Here is a 14760-nt window from a genome sequence, read left to right on the forward strand (position 1 = left end):
GAGCCTAGAGTTACATTCAGGCAAAAAAGAAAGAAACATTTTTTAATTAAATGTATGGATTTGAGTGAAAATTCTGGATACACTTGGAACATTGAAGAAATACAAGTCTGTATTTGGATATTTGCATTTGCTATCTGTATTTTATTTTATTTTAAGGATCATTTTATGAATTTAACTACAATCCAATGCACAGAAATAAACTGCAGTCTTTCTCTTCCATTAACTTTTCTTTGTATCTCTCAGCCAGCTACTTTTTCTCCTTTTTGTATAATCATAACAAGATGGTACAAGTATAAGAAATAATGATCTGAAAATGCAGGAAATTGAGGGCAATTTTGTGAAAAGCAGCTAGAATTCTGGAACTGTAAGGCTGGCACTAATTTGCTTAGTTTTACGTTTAACCTGTCATTCTTCAGAAGCATTTGCTTTTCTTCAGAGAAAAATAAAATAGCTCATGAAGTTATTACTAAGCTGACAGCAGGAGAGAATGTTGAGAAAGTTTGCTCATTAAAATGCATCTGAAGAAATTATTCACTAAACCAGTTAACAGAGATGCTGCTACTGTGAATGGAAGTTGCTGAAGCTGGCTAGTCCTGATGAAGTGCAGAACTCCGCGAGACAACAAGTAGAATAAAAAGAATAGATCATCCCACATTACACCTTAATCACAGACTTTACTATACCTTATGACAAGATAACTCTGAAAACAGAGAGAAAAGCAATATGAAGTGTTAAGCCTAGAGGGCTGGGTGACATTTAAGAGGTCTTAATGTGAGTCCATGGTTTTAAAAATTGATGTGGATTTTGGCCCAGCAGTCTTTAAAGGTTTTCAGCCTGGTTAATCTGGATCAGATTCTGACTTTTTAATCGCATAAGACAAGGATAATTATTCCAGCCAAATTACACCACAGTTTTGTGGTGTGCCTACATATAATTCCTCAATTATATTCTACAAGTTAGAAAGATTTTAGAGGCCTTACCCAACATTTTTAGGGCGGAAAATGACCATTTATTAGTGGTGTTGGTGAAGACATCTCCACTCTGCTTAAGTTAACTTTGGAGATTTTCTGGTACTCTCATAAATTGCAGAATAAAGTGGCAGCTAGTAAAAAAGCCTTGACCTGGCCAAAATATTAGTTGGAATTGGGGTGGCTGTTCCTTTATTGCTTATTTACATGGAAATTTCACATTTAAGATCCAACTCAGAAAGATATGTTCTTGCACTGTCTGTTATCCTAGCAATATTTTAACTCTATTTATTTTACTGAAGTTTTACATTTACATTATCTTGCAGTTCACAGAACACTATATATATAAAGACAACATTCATCAGATGAAAATACCACCTTCTTTGGATTTACACAAACAAGGATTGTGTTTCAACAGTGGCACAACCACTCAGCTCTGAAATACAGAACCACAGAACAATCCAGGTAGGAAAGAAACTCAAGAGAACATTTATTTCCACCACTGCTCAGATCAACCAACGTCCTTTCTTACACTGGTTTTCTCATGGTCCTTGGACACTCTAGTCGTGAATCATTTTGAGGATGGAGAAGTCACAGCATCTCAGGCAAACCTATTCCTATGTTTGACCACTTCAAAAGGTCAAAATTTGAAACGGTAAAAAAGTTTTCTTAATATTTACTGTAATCTCCCTCATCACAGCTTGTGTTTGCTGCCACACCTCCTGTTGCTGTGTGCCTATTAACAAGAGTTTGGATCCACCTTCTCTGCAAGCACCCACAAAGTAGTTGCAGGCAGCATTGCTGTCTCTTCTTGACCTTCAGGCTGAACAGACTCAGCTCTCCCAGCTTCTCTTTGTGCATCATGTGCTCCAGCCCTGGCCAGTTTGGTCATCCTTTGGTGGACTTATCCCAGTTTGCCGATACCTCCCTTGTACCAGGGGATCCAAAACTGGACACAGTACTCCACATGTAGCCTCAGAAGTGCTCCACAGAGGGAATAATAACTTTCTTTAGCCTGCTGGCTATGCTCTTTCCTGTGCAGCCCAGTATGTGTTTCATCACTGCAAGGGTGCACTTCTAACTTATATTCATATCTGAGTAAAGACCGTGGGTCAGTCTCCTTAGGTCAGGGAGAGGTAATGCTGAGGTTGGCACTGGTTGATTGTGGATTTACTTCCTTCTGGGAGAAGAGAGATACTTGCAGAGTTGTCATAGTGGGCTGGCTGGCTGGAGGGATAGAAAAAAAGAAGTTGTGTGTGCTCCTGCCCACCAGATTTATGCTGTATCTGGGGTTAGCTGGCCCTTGGCTGTCATGAGGACATGGGCAAATGAGACATGTTGTGTTATCAGGGTCTCTGCAAGCTCTATGTGCAGCTTGGGGACCTCGAGGCCTCCATCCCATAGTGGCCAAGATTGGCTTCCCTCTGGCATTTCCATGAACCCAAGGTTTCCAGTCAGTTCCTTCAAATGCAAACTGCGTTGCCTCTTACCTCAGGATTACACCACTCACTGGGTTGGACCCACGAGGGAGCTGGAACATTCTGTGTTGTAATGCTAATAAAGGAGAAAATTAAAGTTGGGTGGAGGATTTGGCATGGAAATCTTTAAACCTGTGCTCTTTTTGTATAATGTAGCTATAATAATGTACTTTTTATGCTAATGTTAGTGTAGTTTTATAATGACTTTTTCCTGCAAGTTGATGAATACCCTTCTTTTCCTTAAGTCACAGCAATTTAGGATACCATATACTTGCAGGGATGCACCCTACTTTCAAGCAGCATTTCAGGAAGACCAATTTCAGTTTGATTCCCCTGGATTAACATGCATGCTGAAAAGATAAGATAGTATAAAAACAATTGAGATGAGTTAAGAGAATGGGAATTTTCCTTGCTACTGTATTGCTTCTGTTTTACACATTAGCCATTTCATTTGTGAATGATTAATTAAGGTCCAAGTGATTAGATTAGGCAAATGTGCTGAGTCAAAAATAATAAGAATGCAGGAGGAAATGAATGAGAAAAGGCAAAGTAATGGAAAAAAACAAAGTAAATATGCAACACGTTTTGCAATAAGATTATTTTTGCTATGTCACGGTAATACAGGTTCATTAGCTTACATTAAATGCATATGGCTGGACTGATGACTACAAAATTAACCTTAGAAATCCCTGTATTCAGACTAATACAGATGTTCAGAATAACACAAGATACAGGTGTCTCTCTCCAAGCATACTTTGTAGACCTGTAGTAACCAAAGTGGTATCTCTTCAAAGAGCACAACTTTTTAAGGATTTACACCTTAAGACAGAAAGTGATGGCTTAGGTCTTCAGACTATGAGCAAGGGAAAAACATTGAGCTCCTCACCACTGAGAGATTGCCTAACTCCTACCTGAGCATCAATACCCATTGTATTTTTTGTACCTTCACTGACTCACTTGATCACCTCCTGGAAAGAATCCCCAGTCTCTTCTCATCTCTAATGATAAGGAACATATCATATTTTCTATGATTTTCATCCCCACTTGGACCTGTGTAGCTGGAGCTCATAGTTTACTGATGGCACAGGGCATATTTTGCAGGTAATGACTGCTTCAGAGCAACTTTATAAGCAACAAATGCAGAGATCTGGTTTTGCTGAATTCACTTATTTTTGACTAGTAGGCTGGCAATACAGCAAATAAAAGAAAGGGGAGGGAGAAACAATACTATATTGCTTTTGTTTATGGAGCTTGAATTAGAAAAAGACAAGTACAGAAGCTGGTACCTGTTCTTACTCCTTGTAATTTTGACTGCTCAGGTGTTCCTTGGAAGGGCTTCTCTAATCATTAACTTCTTACCAGGGATCGTAAGAGGTACCTTTGGTAATGGGAGGTACTTAGATAAACCTAAGTTATTATTTATGATAAAAAAAAAGGTCTTGGACCTTGGTGAACTTGGGAAATTCTTGAAGGCAATTTGATCTATTTCAAACCAAGATTTGCACTGATGATATTGAAAGGCTCCAGCTGAAAATATTGTAGGAGGTTTTCAATACAAACAGCTAAGACAGTGGATGTTTGAGGAAAACTATGTAAAAATTAGTAAATCAATTTGTGGCCATTGAAAGGAAAACTGAAAATGTTAAGGATTAAAAAAAAAAAAAAAAAAGGTTTGGTTGAAAACTGAGTTATTTATTTCCCTGTGGTGCATTAAAATCACTTTAGACAGAAGTGGAGCTTTCAAAAACCAACAATGATATGTTTCCACAGATTCAAATATTATCTTTCTTTTCAAAATACATTTCAAAACACATAATTAATTGAGAAGTGCCTCTTTCCTGCAAGCAATTCTTATTTTGATGAATATTTTGGATATCTGATGATATTCCGTTGAAAGATTAAAAAATCTTCAGCCACTTCTAGTCATGAAACATGCAGAACTCGAGACAATGTTAAATATCTATTTTAAATTGGGGATTTTTGTTGTCTATACTACTGTTATGGGCACACATGACAACTTAAAAAATGATTGTGCCTCTAAGTGCCTCTGTTTTTAAGATGCCTCAGGCTGAAATTCTAAAATGTTAAAAAATCTGGTACCTTAACATCACAGAATTCAGGCATTTGGAATTGATTTTTACTTTTGATAATTCAATCTGTGGCGTATTTGGTAAAATGAAGCAAAAAAAAATTCATTCACATAAAATAAGACATTGGTTTTGTACTCATAAAAAGTATTTTAAGATGCAGCTTTTTCCTCAGAAGCTAAAACAGCTTCCAGCAAGATATAACTTATAGAATAATCATATTAAACATATTTTAAGGCAACATATAATGTTCATTCTAGTAATTTACTATAATTAATACATTTTAACTATCACCTCATTACTTTATCTGGAGATGTAACAAATGACGTACTTTTCCATGACAACATTTCAGTTATTTATCAAATTAACTTGAATACTTCAGTTGCCTTTAACAACTACCTGGAAAAAATCAATACCTGATATGACTTCATGGCACATAGCAAAGTATATAAGCATGAAGTTTCTATTGCTTGGTCTCAATTTGTCACTTCAGACCATCTGACTGAGAAGTGACTCTTAAATCCTCTTCATTTCACTGTTATCCGATTTGCAGGAATCCAAGACTTAAGCAAACATGTCCAACCCTAGTGAGGCAGAACTCATTCACATGTTTAAGGGGATTCCCTTTACCACCATGTCTTCTCCTGAACTTTTAAAATCCTTGGATACTTTTGACGCCAGAGAAGATGATGTCCTCTTGGTTTCCTATCCCAAGTCTGGTAAGTTCTATTTTTAGATGTTAATTGCAAAAAGTCTCAATTATTTGTTCTCTGCTTAAACTAGTTGGAAAATGTCTGTGTTCATGAAACAGGAAAGGCTGTTTGAGCATATGAATATATTTTTCTGTTTGTAAGTGTTCAAGTACAAAAAAAAGTGATATTTATCTAAATTTGATTCTTTAATTGAAAATAATCTCAGGTGTTTTCATGTTGGAAAGCAAATAAATATTTCTTTCTTGCAAGCAAAATCTGTACTTGAAGGATTTTCTGAAGGACTTTCTACATACAATTATGAGCAAGTCAGGAGTCATATTAAGGTATTTGTATGGATCTTGGCTATAGATGTATTCATTTCTTATTCCCTCTCTCTCCATCTCATTGCACACAGAAGCACATACCAAAGAGGAAGCTCAAGTGGTACTTTCCAACCGTGATAAGGAAATAAAACCCAGATAATTGTAAAATAAATAACAAAAATAACCACATCCCAGTTGACAAGCATTTCTCTAATGAGACTGGTTTGGTACCAGCATGAACACTTCTCATACAGTTACTCTGTACTTCAGCTACAGCCCTAATTTTTCCAGTATTTCTACATTTGGAGTCAATGGGATGATTCAGCTATGTAAATTTTCTTGAAGCTAGGGGATTAGAAGTATTACTTGTGCACTAGGAAGCTCTTTCACAATGCGTGTTCCACATTTTTTCTCAGTAACAAATATTCTTTCCTTTGTTTTTTCCTTAAAATTACTTTTCTGTAGGCACTCACTGGCTTGCAGGAGTTATAACAAAGCTTTACAATACTCAAGTTACACTAACATCTCCCATTGAATTTGGAGACATTTCCAAACTAGAAGAGCTGAATAAACTCTCATCAAAGAGAATCATTCCAACTCACTTAGACTACAACATGTTACCTGCAAATTTTAAGAAAAAAAAATGCAAGGTAAGGCAAAAAGACATAAAAGCAGTAAGATATGTTAAGTGGCTATTAGGAATCTATTTTGGAAGAAAATTAAGTCTATCTCAGCTGAAACAAGGACAATCCTTATAAATTTTTGAATTATTTACAGTTTCCTGAAGTCGTTTGCTGTGAATTTTGGAGACACGGCTGATCAACTGCCAAAGGCACCATGAGCAGAGATCTGGGCTAGGGACTGTGTTCTGGGCTCCTGCCTCACTGCTCCCATGGGGTGATTTGTATACCAGGCACCATGAAAATAACAGAACATCAACCTCTTTCAATCAGAAATATATTATTAAGGGTAGGGGGGAGGTGATAGGGGTGCTCTCATGGCCCTGTTTCACTGGAGGACTGGCTTAGAAAATAGTTATCTTGGGTAATTATGGGCCATTCTGTGGGTGAAGGTACTCTGCCCCTCCTCTTGAAGCTTTGTGAAGACTTTTTTGTAAAGATCTATGGGGCAAACAGAGAACTGAAATGTGGGAAGCAGATTCAGATCACAGTTCTGAGCTTCTCCCATGCTAATGTGGGAAATCTTTAAAAAATAAGCTCTGGGTCTCAGATTTTATATTAGAAGTTCATAATTTCAGGATTACTCAGATCCATACTTTTGGGACACTGCTAGTTTGAATGAAAGGTCAAAATTTATGTTTTGCATCAGTCCTGTGAATGTTAATTAGATATTGGTTTCATGTGTTAGCTACCATACTGACTCATGAGGTAAAATGAACACAGGTATTATCATTAATACCTATATCATCTTCATTTACAGATGATCTACATCAGCAGAAATCCAAAAGATACTGCAGTTTCCATGTACCATTACTACAGAGATAACCCAAACCTTCCCACTATAGACACTTGGGCTGCTTTCCTTGATTTGTTCTTAAAAGGAGATGGTAAGGGTAAAAGTTACATTTTCTCCTTGAAGTTTACATTAGCATATTATGCACAGGAAGAATCAAGAAATGTGTACTATGTGAAAACTCCTTATTGAACTCTTTCTTCATACATCTTTAGCTGTTGGGTCTTTTTCAGGATGAATTCTAATGCCAAAATAAACAAGAACAAATAGTAGGTATTATCCTCAGCCCTGCAAGGAGACATTTTGATAAGTGGCTGCATTATTTCAGCACAACTGCCCTTTGCAGGGTTTTGCTGTCCTCTGACATACCTGCTTAAAAACGGAGACAAGATACTGGTTTTATTTCTTCCCACAGACACTCTGAAATCCCTGACAATTTGCTGATTCTAATGTCGATTCGCCTGTGGTAAAACATTTTCAACCTTGTCTTGTGAACCACACTAACAGGCTGCTTCCCATCCAGAGTTCATGTTTAAACTGTGAAAGAGGAGGTGTGTGTATACAGCTCCTCTGCCATGCCAGAGTGTGGGCAATGGGGCACATGGGGAGACCGTCCCCAGGCTGCACTCAGAGCTATGCTTGCAGGTCTAGTGCCTTCTCCAGTCTCGAAGACAGCCTTTATTGCACCTTCAAAGGGAGTCTAGATGCTTTCATAAAGCCCAGCTGAACATGCTCTGCTTGATGTGGTGTCTTAGTAGCAGGGTCCAAAGACCAAGGACTAGAGTAAGATTTTTATGAGTGGCCATTCTGGCATGGAAACTGACAACAGGACCATATTGCACTTATCCACTCCCATTTTTAGTGCTTTATGACTTCTTTGAGGACATGTTCCTCCTATACAACCATAGTGAAGATAACAGCAACAATGATAGATTGGCTTGAAAACTTTGAAACAAAAGTGCCATTGCAGTCACCAACATTAGAGCTCCAGAGGTCAATCTGCCTACTGCCCTGTATACACCTTGGCTCACATACTTGTGTTCCTCATTCAGGGCAGCCCTAATGCACATCCTTCAGTGATGTGCAGTATCTTGGCTTGTTTAGTATCAACTCTCAACATATGATAGTGAAAAACATAAAAGAGGATTATATTAATCTGTAATTTATCTGTAAATTAGTAGCCACCTTCTATTTTCTGTGTCCTTACATATGGCATAAAAAGATAACTATGCTGGTTACAACAGAAATTTACGTAAGAGGTGATACAGAGATGTTGGTTTTGCTCCTAATAGAAACATATTAAGGTCATTCAGATCCTGTAGTACTCTTGCAATGTTAATCTCAGTTCAGAACAAGGGTGAGGACAAACAGTGACAACTGTGATGCTGTCCCTGGAGTCTCCGAGGCTGTGTGCTGTACTCCTGAAGCCAAGAGCACTATTCTACACTATTGTTGACCACAGTGTGGTTGACCAGGAGAGCAGGGTTTAATTGCATACTGTGGAGCACATGTGATTTGCAATTAAACAGTACTTTATGTGCAGGAGAGGTCTACGCACTGGAGTATTCAGCAAAATACTTAATTGTAACTCACAGTCTGCAAACAAACCAATGTCCCTTACAGTTTTATGTTTTTCTAGTGGTAGTTATAAAGCAGAATCACAGTTCTCGAGAAGGCTAGCTGTGATTGCTCTGTCCAGGCCTCTTCTCATCACCCTACAAGAGGCTTTCAAATTAGCTTTCAATGCAGTCCATCTTCTCTTTCAAGTAGAAGGGTCAGAACTTTGTTTTTTAAAAGAAAGCTGAAATTTAGCTGTCCTCCTATGGCTTAGCAAAAGGAATATTCAGACAAAACAAGTACCATGAGTCAGCTGTAAAACTGTAAGGTATCTATGACATTAGCTGAATGATGTATTCGCATAACTTCTTTATGCAATTCTTTCATGTTTAAAAATAATGCAGATTCTCCCCTTCTGACACAAAACAGCTAACGAAAGCGTGCTCCATTTTACAGACTCTTTATTTCATTGCCTAGTGAAGGGATCATATTTCTAGCTGTGGCCACAGTCATACAGACATTTGCTGAGGTGCTCAGATCTGATTAGGCTAATACGTTTCCCCTCATTGCTAGGCTTTTCTCAGATTTGGAGCCTGTTCCCACTACAGAATCATATCTTGAAATAGTATCTGCATCTTTAATATGAAAAAGTATTCAAACAAGAATGGTAAGCTTGAGTCACTTCACAAAAAGAATGCAATCTGTTTTAAAGGAATACAGGGTATATATTATGAAGGGGTCATTCCCCTAAATCTGTGAGATACTATCAGAGTTATTTATGAATAAAATTTGTATGAAACTCTTCTACATGGGTTTTCTTTTCAGTTGTCTGTGGATCCTGGTTTGATCATTTCCTAAGTTGGGAAGAACATGAAAATGACAAAAACATCCTGTTTTTATTCTATGAAGACATGAAGAAGGTAAATATGCTCTCTGCTCTTATTTCAAGATGCATTACTTGTAAATTAACATCATTAAAATATCAAAGAGCATATTATAATGAAGAAAGAGAAAGAAGGAAAATGTGAATGTATGTCTTTGGGCATATCTCCTGTTTGCACAGAACTTTATATTAGTGAACTAATTCTGACTGCAGAAGTTATATAAATATCAAACCTTATGAGAGCTGCATTTCATAGATGTAGGAGTGGGACATATATTGCAGTGTTTTCCCCAAGCTACAGAAAACATTTCGAATTCCTTGTTCTTGCTCCTATGGAAAGATCAACCAAGGACATCTGTTTAGGGCCACACATTAACCTGCTATACCTGACAGTTTGGGTGAAATTTTCATAAAGTAATGTAAGACAACAGAACTACTCATGGTCAGTGGGACTTGTGCTCCCTACATACAAGAAAAGTAGAGGCTTAAGAGGTAGGAAGATTTTGATGAAAGGAGATTATTATGCAGAAACTGCTTTGTTATTCTTTAAAAAAGACAAATACCAGCAAACTTTAGCTTTCATAAAATCAATTTTTGGGTGTATAGAAAACACTTTCTGGCGTTTCCATTGAAATAGTTTTGTTCCTTTTTTGGGAAGGCGGGGGGGAGAAGGAGGGAATCCACTAAGGTATATGAATAAACCAGTTGGATCTGTAGATATAGCACCTCCAATTAAACAAGCAATTTACACAGAAGCTGAGCTTAAACGATTTCTCTACTCACAATGAAATAATTCTGAGAGACAGAAGGACACTTTACCTGCACTGGGAGTAAAATTGACAATGTAACTAACTGTGTTTGATATCACATACTTAGCATTTACTCATTTCTGTGAGTATGGGTAAGAGGGGAATCAAGTTTACTGCACTCATCATCTACACAGTCCAATAACATCTTTAACTTTGCTTGAAAGCAAATAAATGTGTGATAAACTTGGTAGGTAATAAAAAGAATCACTTTTGTATCAACCAGAAGCCTGACAATCAGCTCAGAAATATAAAAGCTTCATCTTTCTTGTGTCTTAGGATCTTCCTAAGGTTGTAAAGGACATGATTTTGTTCTTGGGTTTAGACATCAGTGATGATGATATCCAAGACATCTGCAAGAAGTCCTCCTTCTCAGAGATGAAAAGAGACACAGAAAAGGAGAACAGCAATCCCAATCACACTGTTTGCACACTGACATCCAACAGGAAGCTAATTTTCAGAAAAGGTGAGTTCCTTTGGATGGGCTTAACACAGAAGAAGGAGTGGGAATCCAGGCACAGGCCGCAGTCCAGATCTTTCCTGAATGGTAGTGATGTTTTGAATCAGCCCCAGGAAGCAGTGACAGAATCCTGCAATTGGAAGCCATCTTAAAAACCACTTTCTTTCTAAATTCTCTGGTTGCAAATGCAAACTTATGCTAAGGAAGCCTGGGGGAGTCTGAAAAACAGTCTAATAGTGCTTGGTTGGAGCTTTCATGCTAAAAGGAAAGCTTCACAAAACATTATTCTGGTTTGTTGGTTTTTTGGGTTTTTTTTTATCTAAAAGTTGACCACTTCAGTCTTTTACAACTTGTCTTGTCTGATATAACCTGCAAAGGTCACTTTGTTTTAGAAAGAGCTAGACACATTCCTTCCAAAGGAGACTGCTTGTAGCCTTTATCCTCCATACTATCTCTTATCTTATTGAAGTCTAGGAAAAAGCATATTGAAAAAGGAATACGCTGACAATGACAACAACAAAAGAAGGAATGACTCAATCACTTGATGGCCTCACAGGTAGCCTTCAGACCCTGGCCAAGCTGGAATCTGTGGTAAAATCTTGAACAGTGCTTAGCTCAGATGGGACTTTAAAATACCTGCAGGAGCTGTTTTCTTGCTCCTAACATTTCCTCAGATTTGAATAAGTAGATCAAACCATCATGTTTAGTTGGGTTTTGATTAATTTTACTTAGTTAATTTTTGAACAATAATTGATAGTTTAAAACCAAAAGTTGTTTCAATTAATAAATAGGGAAATGCTTTTTTACATTTCCCTAATTCAGACTGTTTTTAGCAACGAGCTAAAGGAAATGCCAAAATACAATCTCTCAGCAAAAAACAAACAAAATCTTCAGATACACTTTTCTAAGTCAGTGAACTTTAACAGAAGCATGTTGAAAATTTTGAAAAACACCAACAGTTTCACTTCCAAGTAGTTTCTATGTAAATCCCAGGGGTTTAGGTAGTTGCAGTTTACAGAAGACTTATACATATACATTATTCTTCAGACTCTCTTTTCTTGTCTCTGCTGTCCAGTATGCTATTTTAGTTAGCTGTTTTGGGATTGAATCATGGAGTCATAGAATCCCAGGTTGAAAGGGACCTCAGGGATCATCTGGTCCAACCTTTCTTGGCAAAGCATGACCTAGGCTAGGTGTCCCAGCACCCTGTTCAGCCGAGTCTTGAAAGTGTCCAACTTTGGAGAATCCACCTCTTCCCTGAGGAAATTATTCCTATAGCTGATTGTTCTCATGGTGAAAAAATCTCCTTTAGTGCCCAGTCAGAATCTCCCCAGGATGCAGGGTCTTTAGAGGATGCACTGTACACATTGTCTCATGCAAATATGTCAGTTTAATAAACAATTTCTTGTTTGCTGAAACTGGATAACAGTCGAAACACTTCACTGAACATGAGTGTGCATGGTCACCCAGAAGCACCTAACTGCCCTCTTACGTAGTGGGACACCTCTTCTGTAGAAAGCCTTAGGGGCTACAAGTGGGTGTGAGGGTGGGATTCATCTATCAAGTCATTCTGGGCTCCTTTTTTAGGAGTCTTCTTTAGCCAATGGAGACATATGGCTGCTACTGGGGCACCATTCATTTGATGAGTTTTAAACATTGAGTAGGATGAGATGGGCTTAGAAAGGAAGTAATCATTTCCTCTACTGCCTGTGAAAGAGCTAAAGCAGACCTTTAACTGTATACATCTCAGGTGCAGAAGATGCCTCTCTGCTGAGATGACCAAGAGCTCTAATCCATCTAGGAAACCTGCTGCTCTTCATGTACCACTCAGCTGTTGGCACTAGCCAAGTATGGGACTGAGAGTTAACAGCCTTTATGAATGACAAACCAGCTGCTTCCTTCAGAGTCCCACCAGGCCAATAAAACAATGACTTATGATCATGATCTACCACAGAGACCACGGTTAATAATATATTAACAATTTGTGCCAACAGCAACATTAACCAAACTGGGTTGCATTTAAATCATTTTCTGCACTATATATTGCTAACCTTACTGCTCTTTTTCTGCTCCTGCTCTCCTAGGCACTGTTGGTGATTGGAAGAACCATTTCACTCCAAAACAGAATCAAAGGTTTGAGGAGATATTTAATGAGAAAATGAAGCTCAGCAAAATGGCAAAAAGTCTCACCTATGAATTTTGACTGCATGTGAAGAACAATATCCAGTTATTGACAAACACAGATAGAGCAGTTGGTGGCAAATTCTGAATGGGGGCTCCCACTAAGTTTATAAGCCTCCCAACACACGGGATAGTAAACAAGAGATTTTTGGGGACAGGAAAATTCTGACACTATGCCAGAGTTGAACTCAGTTTTCAGTGGGCAGATGTATAAGATTTTACGAAGTCAGGAGCCAGATTTGTTTTTCTACAACCAAAACTACCTTATAATTTATTTATTTTTTCCTCTAGAGAGATATGAATGGATGTCTTAGATATAATTAAGGAATTTTATGTAAGATGTTAAGAAAAAAAACGTAAAACCAAACCTATAAGAATGTGAATATATGAAAAGTCTAAACCTACATCATAAGAAAATGACCAAAGATTTAACCCCAGCCCTGTTCCCTTCTTGATCTATCATGATTTGGAAAGTGTCTATTTTATCAGACTGTTATTGATACCGAAGTTGAAAATTGCAGCTTTACATTTGATAATCTGAAGTGAAGTTTGTTTATAAAATGTCTTTTAAATGTCTTATATATATATATATATATAGCATGAAGTTCTTTGATGTAACATTTCTGGGTTAAGTACTGTATAGTGTTTGTGTTTTAAATGCAACTAATATAACTCCATGTAAACTTCAGCACCATATGCTGAGGAACTACAAACGTGGTTTTTTTTTTCCATTTGACTTTCTTCCTGCAAAATGCTTGTTTCCAGTGTTTTGATGAGAAGCATTTTACTTCACAGTCCTTGTGCAACAGAAGTCAACAGTTCCACTGCGGTAAACAGACTGCACTCAGAGACAGTTTAATCAGAACAAGACTTATTTATTTATCCTGCTCTGATAAGACAGATTTTCCAAGAATCATCTCTCTGTGTTCATATTTGAGGGACTTCTATAGGAACCTGGAAAGGATTTTTCTTCTGGTTTATTCCATGATACATTTTCTGTCCTCACCTTCAATTCGCTTTGCTGGCTGGCTTTAAAGACTCTTCTCCCCAAACTAGATCTCCCCAACCATGCAATGCCAAGGCATCATTAGATAGAAAAAACATAGCAAATGCTATTTAAAAAGAAACTCATGCAGACATGCATGATTACTCTGACTCTTGTGTGCTCTGAAGGTATACATCAGTAAAGCAAGCTTTGTCCTCTGTTTCTGAGAAGCTAAGGTATGGCCTTATTTACAGCGAAACACTAAAGCCTTCTCTAGCCACACATTTCACACTTGCCACACAGCCCTCTTATTTCACACCTTGCTTGTGCAAGCTGACCTACTGATTTTGTGTCATCTGCACAAATCAGATAGAAGTTACATGCTGAAGAAATCAGTGAGAGAAAAGCCTGTTCAACTGCAGTCCCTTGACAATTACCAATTCAACACAATCCAAGCAAGATGCTGCCCTGAGCACTGTTTTATGCAAATGCCCATTTGGAAACTGGAAGTTTGTTTGTGTGCTATGCAATTCTGACACTAAAATCACATTTTCTCTCACTAAAATGCCATGGACCACCGTTACCTTCATTTCAGATGTCATTCTAACACTATTAGTAAGTGGCAAGAGATCAGCTAATGACCATGCTTGGGCTTTTTACTTAAAGACTTTATTCTAGCTCTTTCAGTATGGAAAAAAGCCCAAGGATCCTTGGGCAAACAAAGTTTGCAAGCAAGTTTATTAACTGCATTAAGAAAACCAGCAGCAGTGCATATATTCACCATATGAAACCGTGTGTGAAGGGACAGGGTGAGGACATTCCATGTGGATCAAGGGTTAAAGCATATAGTCCTGAGCTGGCTGAAGA

The 14760-nt window shown here is 37.8% G+C and overlaps 1 protein-coding gene across 1 annotated transcript; it reads left to right on the forward strand.

Moving 5' to 3' along the window:
• The first annotated feature begins 4478 nt into the window (after positions 1-4478).
• Positions 4479-14648, forward strand: LOC133212350 (sulfotransferase 6B1-like). The gene is made up of 6 exons (XM_061353621.1): positions 4479-5252; positions 6014-6198; positions 6989-7115; positions 9404-9498; positions 10547-10733; positions 12812-14648. Exons 1-6 carry the CDS (start codon positions 5108-5110, stop codon positions 12928-12930), a joined length of 858 nt encoding a protein of 285 aa, XP_061209605.1. The 5' UTR covers positions 4479-5107; the 3' UTR covers positions 12931-14648.
• The last annotated feature ends 112 nt before the right edge of the window (positions 14649-14760 follow it).

The sequence above is a fragment of the Neopsephotus bourkii genome, unplaced genomic scaffold (genome assembly GCF_033783945.1).
Source record: "Neopsephotus bourkii isolate Nb327-2 ecotype Australia unplaced genomic scaffold, CSIRO-AGI_Nbou_v1 NB_690, whole genome shotgun sequence".
Lineage (NCBI taxonomy): Eukaryota > Metazoa > Chordata > Aves > Psittaciformes > Psittacidae > Neopsephotus > Neopsephotus bourkii.